Source organism: Arachis duranensis, unplaced genomic scaffold (genome assembly GCF_000817695.3).
Source record: "Arachis duranensis cultivar V14167 unplaced genomic scaffold, aradu.V14167.gnm2.J7QH unplaced_Scaffold_165934, whole genome shotgun sequence".
Classification (NCBI taxonomy): domain Eukaryota; kingdom Viridiplantae; phylum Streptophyta; class Magnoliopsida; order Fabales; family Fabaceae; genus Arachis; species Arachis duranensis.
The window spans coordinates 1,839,178-1,849,553 of NW_026264258.1; the positions used below are offsets into that span (position 1 = coordinate 1,839,178).

Below are 10,376 nucleotides of genomic sequence, written 5' to 3' on the forward strand. Positions count from 1 at the left end.
TCTTTCCCTTTCTTTCTCTCACAACTTGCTTTTAACATTGGGCATTCACTCATTTGTAGTCGTGAAATTGAGGATGGCAGCCCTTCTTTTGGCAATGACTTGAGCTTGTCACATTCACGCAACTCGATATCTTCAAGAGAGGTGAGATGCTGAAGCCATTTGCCATCCAAATGTTGTATTTCACGTGCTCCTTCTATATCCAGCATCCCAAGAGAATTGGGCAACAGGGGCACTTGTATTTCCATCAGCTTCTTAACCAGATACTCACCTTTAATCCACAAACGTGAAAGGGAAGTGAGCCGGTCCAAGCCCCACTTGGTGATATCTGTATTGGAATAAACCCCTTCTTCATTGCCGACACCAAGTGTCGTTAAATTGATAGGCAAACCCTCTTCTGCAATGGATTCCAAATTCGGAACATCAAAAATATATAATGTTTGGAGGCCACTGAGATTATTAATTGGTTCTGGTAATGATTTAATCTTGTCGCATTTCTTTACCCAAAAAGAACTCAGGTTAGGAGTGCACAAATCGAGTAGGGAAATCGACTCCAGTTCAGGACACTCATCTACTTCGAGATGTTCAAGAAACATGAGAGATTGGCTTGCTGCTTCTTCTTCCAAAATTGAAATTGATTTCAATTTTTTACAATCCGAAAGCTCGAGACGCTTGAGCACAGGGAGAGAACCTAAGGGAAATGACTTCAGCGAGCAACAGCTACTCATTATGGACAAATCCTCAAGTGCTTTGCAACTCTGAAGGAACTCATGACTTGGGAATTCAAGGCTCTCACAGCCTAGGATAAAAAGTTTCTTTAACGCTTTGGGCAGACCATTGCTCGGGAAGGACGTCAGAGAAGGAATTCGAAGGAGAGATAACTCTTGAAGAGAGTTAAAATTGAATACATTCAATGGTCTCATTATGTTTCTGTTATCCACTTTTCCTGAAAACTCTGATTCCAGTACACAACAATCGTCTACAACAAGTGTAAGCAAGCAAGGAAGATTGCTGGGTAAATTTCCTTTCAGCTTCGGACAGCTTATGAGAGATAGGTATGACAGACGGGGGAACTCAGTAGTTATACCATCTATCATGTTCCATTCCTCCCATTCTTCCATCGACCCAAAACTCAAAGTCTCCAAGGAGGGAAACGGTTGGAATGAAGGGGAATTACCTCCGTAAAATTCAGACCCAATACTCTTCACTGATCTCATATCCCGAAAGAAGAGTTCTTTTAGACTGTGTAGTCGTCCCAGAGGTGGCAATGAAGAACAATGACGACAATCTTCAATCCACAAACGCACTATGTTGCCAAACGAGGAATCACCCAACCAATTTGGGAAACTAGTTCCACCATAGCATGTAACGGTCAATTTCTTCAAATTAGTTGAGGGTTGCAGATGTTCAAGTACAACTTGATGGGAGTCTTCCAAAGTGGAATCACTCCATTCCAACAATAACTCTTTAATTTGCTTTTTCTCCTTCAAATTAGCTTGACAAGCATCAGACGGATCATTAACATTTTCGAGTTTTGAGATGCAGAGTTGACCTTGTAAATGGGGAAATTTTCTCATTTCTGCAAGCTTTAGCCCATTTTGTTGTTTGCTGACAATAAAACGACTCAGACTTTGCAGATTTTCTAGTTTGGTTATGTCTACGGGAATCTCCTGCAATTCAGTACCATGAATATCAAGGCGCCGTAGATTCACCAATTTTCCCATCTCTTCAGGCAACTTAGTAAGAGCCCAACAATAATCAATAGCAAGGTGGCGTAGATTCACCAATTTTCCCATCTCCTCAGGCAACTCAGTAAGATCTTTACAACAAGTTAACAACAAGGTCTGTAGATTATAGAGCTTGCATATTGCAGAAGGCAACCTTTCAATTCGAGTGCAAGATAGATCTAGGTATCGCAAATGCTTTAAATCGCCAATAGAATTCGGCAAAACAGTGATATTCCTGTAGTCTGACAGGGATAACACCCGCAACTGTTTCAATGCTACTAACAACTCATGCAATACTCCATTTGCTAAGTGATGGCCCCATACCGTTAAGTTAAATTCAAACGGTAATGCTGTGAGTGTACGTAAGCCTTTCAATCCATGAAGGGAATCAAGTTCGCCAAAATGGTTAAACATACTTTTATCATAAGATAAATGACGAATTTTGTTTAGATTTCTGAGTTCCATTTCATTGTCATGCCTCTTACAATATGAGGAAGAAACCATGGTTGCCAAATCGTTGATGAGGTCATGCATTTCAAAGTGTTCCCCACCCGCAGAACGTAGTATCAATGACCTTGCCACTAGTTCATCAAAGTATTCACCGCCTACTTCTTCAATGCTTTTCTCATTTTGGTACACATAAACAAATCCCTGTGCCATCCATAGCTGAACTAACTTCTCTTTGTGCAGTTCTGAGTTCTTTGGGAAAATTGCACAATAAGCAAAGCATTGTTTCAAATAAGCTGGAAGGAAATGATAGCTCAATAAAAGAGCTGGTTGCACCTCGTCCCCTGTCAGATGCCAAATGTTGCTGTTTAACACTTTGCTCCACTGCTCGGTTGATAACTTTGTGCTAAGAAGACTCCCCACAGCAACCGCAGCTAATGGCAAGCCACCACACTTTTGGGCAATTTTTCTACCAATTTCTTCAAGGTTGGATGACAGTTCAGTGCATTTGGGTGCTCTAAATGCATGTTTGGAAAGCAAAGTCCAACAATCTTCATTTGCCAGTGGTTCCAGATGGCAAGTCCGCATAGCTTTTACAATATCCACAATATTCTGATGTCGTGTTGTAACAATGATTTTGCTTCCCATTTGACCAACATTAAAAATGTGCATCAAATTGGTCCAATCAACATACCGTGCATTCCATATATCATCCAACACAAGCAGAAATCTTTTATCCGACAACTTCTTTTGCAATTCTGCTCGCAAGGTATCGAAGTTATCCAAAGTTATTGCTGCAGATGTGACAGATTCAAGAAGAGATTTTGCCAACTTGACAACATCAAAATCTTTTGAGACAGATGCCCACGCTTTCGCATCAAACTTTTCATTAACTTGAGCATCATTGTATAAGAGTTTAGCCAGGGTCGTTTTCCCGAGCCCTCCCATGCCAACAATGGCAAGCACTCCTATTTTATTGCCACCATCATCAGCGGCATCTTCTGATATTAAATACTCTTTAAGATTCTGTTTTTCATCATTTCTTCCACAAATAGCAGAATCATCAAAAGCAGAATTTGTAGGTGTTGCACGCCAAACATTGCCAGAAACACCTTTTTCCAATGGAAGGTTGTGTGCTCTCTGTGCAAAATGCTCTAGTCTTTCAAACAACTTCTGCATCTTGGAATTAATCTCTCGGTAAGGCCACTTGAAAGGAGAGGAGAGGACCTTTCGCACCTAAATCGCACAAAAATATGATTATTGAATATCATGCATTAATTTTATCATAGAAGACTTTGTTGAATAACATTTTGTGAATTCTACCCAACCTGTCTAAAATAACTCTAAAATAACATGTAAGTTACCCTTCATGATGTATCGCAATTTAACTGGTCATTATATTAATCATAGCTGAGTTATTTTGTAATTTATTATTTGAGATGGGTAATGATGTAATTTCTTAAAATATTTCGCTGACGGCAAAATTACGGACACCGGAAATTCAGCGACAATATCGGCGTTTCTTGTCATGACGGCAACGGCTATATTTGGAAGGATCCAAGCTATATAACGAAAATAGAATAGAGGAGTGAAAAGGTGCTTCAATTAAGGAGTTTTGATATTTTATGAAATTATATCATTACCATCTCAAATAATAAATTACAAAATAACTCAATTATGATTAAGATAATAACCAATTAAATTATGACACATTATGAAGGATAATTTACATGTTATTTTAGAGGGGTTGAGTAGAATTCATCATTTATTTATTATATGACTCTTATTACATTGAATGAATTTCTTTTCTTGTAGCGTATAAGTCGTACCTTAGAACTGACAGTTTGATGATAGCGGGCTTCCACTTTGCGACGGAGAGCTTCGGTGGCGATGTCATCGATCAAGTCATCGGCGTCAAAAAGAGCTTGAGTGAGTTCATCAAGCCAAGCCTTCACGGAAGCAATCTTGATCTGCTTTTCCTCAGCATCATCCAGAAAAGCATGAAGACTAAGCAGCGTCAATTTAAGCTTCTCAAGCAGCGATTCATCAAGTTTCTTGCTCTGATAGAACTCCGAAATCTCAGTGGAGATCTTGCCAACTAAAGCTTCCACAACAGCTGAGAGCAACGCTTCTCCCACAATTGCAGCAGCCATTTCTCTTTCCTTAGCTTAGATTCGATTCAGCTTCAGCTCACAATCGAATTGAAGATGGAGGTTAGCAACAAAAGCAGCGTGGTAGAGAGCTGTATTATATATGGTAGTCTTTATGGTCAACTGTTAGCAATGCAAGACTACCCTGCTTTCTTTTTGGTCTTTACCATCAACTGTTAACTACTCAACTATGGTTAAATTATGAGCTGTATTAGACAAAAGTAACCATGGTTTTTCCACTATCATGGTTATTTTTCTTTGAGCCTGGAAATCATGAAGTGGAAGTCTATTTTGGACGGCGGTAGTGCTAGATAACAAAAACAAATCAGTTTAAATTTGTGGCCAAAAGTTTTTTATATGGACTTTTTTTTGGTGGAATTATGCTTTAGAAATTAGAATGGGACCGAATGAAGATATACCTTGATGTTGAGGTTGAGAAATGAGAATTTTATTTTTGTTTTTTTTTCTTTTAAATAAAAGAAACTCGCTTATAACAAGAAGGTTTTATTTTATTTTATTTTTAATTTTTTTAAAATGTATCTTGTAAAGAGCGAAAAAAGTTTTTTTTTTTCTAAAAAATACATCTTGGGAAAGAGCGAAAAGAGTTACTATTTTTTATTGAAAAAATTAAATTCGTAACATGCCAAAAATTAAAACAAACATTTTTTATATTTTAATCATCAATACTCAGGAAGATTCAAACTTTTGAGGTGAAGAAAAAATTTATATTTGAAATTTCAATTCCCAGTAAGTTATTGTTCAAACTTCAAAGATACTGTAGATTGTAGAGCTTGCATATTGCACAAGGTAGCGTTTTAATTCTAGTGAAAGATAGATGGAGATGTCGCAAATTCTTTAAATTGCTACGGTCGAATCATCTTCTAACTAATGGTTTTAAACTACTGAAAGGTGGAGAGACACTCGCTTACAGCACTTGCAGCTACCTTACCATTTTTAAGCTTCTTGTGAAAACTAAATCACAAAAGCACACATATGTGGTGTAACATTTCTTGAAGAAAAATTTATCTGCTGGTAAGATTCTCATGCTTCTATTTTTTTTTGCAGCAGAAAAGTTATGTCTGAAGCATCAACCATATATTATATTACCAATCATCTTTAATATATATGATGCATATTTATTTTTTTGAACACCTGATCTTTTTTTATACTCCTTATTGATATCTATCTTCTTGTTCTTGGATTTTCATATATTATGGTCTCAGCCATATCTATCTTTTTTATACAAGTCTCAGCCTCCTGAGCTCATATATTATGGTCGCCATTCGGGAGTAACTGGTCTTGCTAAAGGAGAGCTATATAAGACTGTATCTGGTGTTGAGATGGGAAGTCATGGATATGACAAGGTAACTGGTATTTCATTCGAGTTAATGTTTCTTAGTTATTTGCTTTATTCTACCACGATAATATGTTGGATTTGGTGTAGGTCCTTGTGGATGCAGAGTGTACTCATGACGGTTCAGTTAAACATATTCACAAGTTTGAAAATTGGGGCTGGGGAACTTTTCAACGTCGAGTACTAGATGCAGAGAGGACTGATAACTTGCATGTTCTGTAGGCAAATGATTCATCCTTATTCCCTTGATCCATAATGCATCTTTTCTCACTAGTTATGACAGATTATATCATGATTGATAACCCTCTATGCTCTATTAAGTTAATCACGGTGGAACTTATCATTGCTGAACTGAGGCTCCTTCACTTGAATATCTGATCCTAAATGATCAAGCACCGAGCTTAAGCTTACAAGCTAAGTGTGTGTTTGGATTTCAGTTTGTAAACAAGAGTTTGCATAGAAGTGATTTTGCAAACTTGTTTTTAATGAAAAGTAAGTTTGTGCTAACGTGATTTATGTTTGGCAATTTTTATATCAAAATTTATTATAGTAAAATAAATGTTGTTTGGGTTATACTATTCAAAATCACTTTTAGATGAAAAATTACTAAAAGAGACATCAATTAAAATAATTTTTTATAGAAGAAAGTACAATAAAATATAAAACGAGAATTCATGTAAATAAAAAACGATAAAAATTTTATAAAACCAACAATATATATCATATGAATAAAAGAAATATAATAAAAAAGAAGAAAAATAAAATTCATATGAATAATATATATCAACAATATAAATACAGGGCATAAAAAAAAGAAAAATAAAATTCATATGAGCAAGAAATAAAAAAATTAATAACATACCTGAGAGATGAGAGATTACAACACTGAAAAATAATATAAAAAAGGTCAATGATAAAAATAAGTAAAAAATAAAAAAGAACAAAGTCAAATAAAAATAAAAAAGACACCTTACATATTAAACATAAAGAACAGTAAAGAATAAAAAAAAATCATATGAACTAAAAAATAATAAAATATAAAAATATAAAACAGGGTACTATACATTGTATAATGTTAAACAAAAAGAAAAGATTTTATAATTTATTTTAGTTCCGTGAGTATTCTTTAATTTAATATATTTTGGACTGTAAATTTTTATTATTTATGACTCTTTTATTACTTATAATTACTATATAATACAAATAAATAAAGTACAATAAAAATAAAAAACAAAAACAAAAAAAATCATACAAACATAGTATATAATAATTACAACCAACAATATATATCATATGAACAAAAAATTATAATAAAAAGTAAATAAAATTTATATGAATATAATCAAATAAAAAATTTTATACATAACATAAAGATAGTACAATAAAGAATAGAAAAAATAATTATATAAATAAAACATAATAAAAATTAATAAAAATAAAATTTATATCAACAATAATTGTCATATAAATAAAAAAATAAAAATATAACAATAGAAAATTAAAAAAATAACATCAGAACACTAAAAAAATAATATGAAAAACTGATGGAAACAAATCTGAAAGGGTTTGATAAAAAAAAATTTTGTAACGAAGAACATAGAAAGAACTACTACTGTGTGAAATTATGTGATTATGGGCATCCTTTTTATAGAAGAAATGAAGGGTACAGTTGGTAGATATGAAATAAATTTGTTACCTAACTCTTCTAACGGTCATTAATTTTTCCAACGTGAACGCAGAAGCTTGAATTTTTAGCTTCTCGTGAACGTACGTTCACAGGTAAAAGCAATTATGGGTTAGGGGTGTCAAAAAATTGCCAAACATAACAATGTAGCGTTCAAGACGTTCAAATGAGCTTTTTTGTTCTCCAACGTGAACCCCAAACACACCCTAACTCTTTTAATATTTCCAGGTAATGAGTTTGGAAAACTCTAAATTAATATTTGTGATAAACAAACATTATTAAAATATTTAATTGAAAAATTATTAATTCAATCTTCATTAATCATATGTTAATTAATAATTTTGTGATGCAGGTTTTTAAATAGGCCGGAAAACAAAAGTTGTTGCAACTAAGCCCATATTTGTTTAAAAAGCTTCCTGTGCTTGATCCGAACTTACCAGGAAAGCAAATGTTTTAAATGGGCCAGCAATTGTGATAACAAGCCCAATTAAAAGTCTTGATATAAGACCAAAAATGCTTGGTCCGAATTTAAAAGGAAATGGGGGCACATATTGTCTTATTCATTTTAACTAAAACCCATTTCCTTGGTTATGTTACAAGCTTCCAACGGATACAAGTATTATACCATGTGATGGATTCCAAATTTCATTAAATTACCATTTATTGCATGGGAAACATGAGAGAGAAATTTGCAGCTGAATTGATTGATTGTCATAAGTGTTGCACGCTACCTTATGCAAGGGAGTAAAAGCAAACAATTTTTAATTTGTTTAATCACTTTGAATTGCTTTTACTTCAGATACTCTCTTCTCTCTCATCTCTTTCTTCTTCCTTTTTCGGTCATTAACCAGGAAGCCATGGAAGCTACTTGGAGCTACCAAAAGGAAAGGAAAGCAAGCCTAAAGACCATCGAGTTGATGGCACGAAAAAGAAAAAGAAAAGTATGTAGTGGTTGATATTGTCACCAAATATGGTTAGATTTGGTGAGGTAATCTCGGATCCTTCATACTCAAAAAGAAGGATGAAGATTCGGCCAGCAAGGAAGATCTTGGAGGCATGGCTTGTCTTTGATTCTGCTCAACCACCACAGGAAGTAGCTAGAGTGGCGAAGTGATGGTTGAGGCAGAGATTGAAGCAGATGAAGTCATCATCATCATGAAGCATCAAGGACCAGAAATCCATCTTGGAGAGGAAGCCAAGGATGGAGTGCTCGGATTGATGAAGAGTGATGACCAAGGAAGGACTAGAGGTATTTGCATGTTGGTTTTTGCATGAGTTACCTCTTCTCTCTTTGTGGCCGAACCGATTTTGTTGTGAAGGAAAAGAAGCTGAGCTCGGGTTTGTATTTCAACTGTGAAGGCTTCACTTCTCTATAAAAGGGGTGAATAGTCATGGTTTGATTCAAGGAGTAAGATTTGAGAGTGCAAGGCACAGAGTTCTTAGAGCTACCTAAGCTAGCAGTTCTTCTTCTCCTTCAATGTTTTCTGTTTTGTATTTTTCTGTTTAATTTTGTCATGTCTTGAGTCTCATGGAAAAAGGCAAACAGTGAGGTTTGTATGAAAAAGCCATAGAGCGGAAAAAGGCAGAGAGTGCAAAATTAAAAGAAAAAACCATAGATGTCTTAGAGTTCCTTTGAACATCTATGTTGTGTTTCATGATTCTGTGGGATTCCCCTTGTAAGTTGGGTTAGCACTTTACAATTTGTAATCTGGATGATTATAGTGAAATTCCATCATTGTTGTGATGGAGACTGGATGTAGGCTGCACTGCACTTAGCAGCTGAACCAGGATATATCTGGGTGTAATTTTCTCTCTCTCTTCCTACTTCAATTCTGTTTCTACTGTTCAGATGAAAAATCAAAAATGTCTCGTGTCAAGTGACGAGACAAAATGAAAATGTCTCGTGGCTAGGGACGAGCTAAAAACAGAAAAGTTCCTTCTAAGTCCAGCAAGTGTTAGCAAGCAAAAAGGGGCTAAGATTCAACCCCCCTTCTCTTAGCCACTGAAACCATCAATTGGTATCAGAGCTTGGTCTCAAAGAGATCAAGCTTTGCAGCTTGGAGTAAAGATCCTCATGGTGGAAAACAGTGGCGCAAATGTGGTGTCCTATAATCTGACCGAAGGACAATCAAGCAACAGACCTCCTCTTTTTAATGGGAAAAATTATACCTATTGGAAGGAGAGGATGAAGATATTTGTACAAGCTGTAGATTACAGACTTTGGAAGATTATTCTTGAAGGGCCTCAATTTCCAACTACCACAAGTGCTGAAGGGGTAGTCTCTCTCAAACCAGAAGCAAGATGGACCGAGGAAGATAGGAAGAAGGTAGAATTAAATGCCAAGGCAGTAAACCTGCTCAACTGTGCTATCAGCTTTGAGGAATACCGACGAGTATCACGATGCACAACGGCAAAGGAAATCTGGGACAAGCTACAAATCACTCATGAAGGAACCACTATTGTAAAGAAGACTCGGACAGATATGTTGAACAGAGAATATGAAATGTTTACAATGAAGGAAGGAGAGTCCATTGATGAACTGTTTGAACGGTTCAACACTATCATTGTTGGCTTAGATGCTCTGGGAATTACACATTCTGATTCTGTGCTTGTGAGAAGAGTGCTGAGATGTCTCACTAAAGAGTGGGAAACAAAAGCTTTAATTATTTCTGAAAGCAGTAATCTTGATTCCATGACACTTGATGATTTGAGAGGAAATCTTCTTGCCTTTGAAAACACTTATTTGAAAAAAGATTCAAAAAAGAAAGGAATTGCTTTTTCTTCTGTGACTAACCCTCTGGATGATGAATCCAGTGATAATTCTTCTGAAAATGAGTTTGTGTTGTTTGCAAAAAAAATTCAGGAAAATGGTGAAACTCAGAGGCAAAGGCAGCAGCTCAAGGAGGATGAAGAAGGACCTTAGCAAAGTAATCTGTTACAATTGTAAGGAAATGGGGCATTTCAAATCTGATTGTCCCAAGTTAAAAAAGGAGGAAAAGCCAAAAAAGGGAAAGAAA

General features: G+C 35.4%; 1 protein-coding gene across 1 annotated transcript; it reads right to left on the minus strand.

Annotated features, from left to right (window-relative positions):
• Positions 1–233: 233 nt before the first annotated feature.
• On the minus strand, positions 234–4,536 carry LOC127743878 (putative disease resistance protein At3g14460). Its single transcript, XM_052256061.1, has 3 exons — positions 4,001–4,536; positions 501–3,407; positions 234–394 (listed from the first exon to the last, which is right to left on the minus strand). The coding sequence occupies exons 1-3, from the start codon at positions 4,322–4,324 to the stop codon at positions 371–373; spliced, it is 3,255 nt and encodes a 1,084-aa protein (XP_052112021.1). The 5' UTR covers positions 4,325–4,536; the 3' UTR covers positions 234–370.
• Between the last annotated feature and the right edge of the window lie 5,840 nt (positions 4,537–10,376).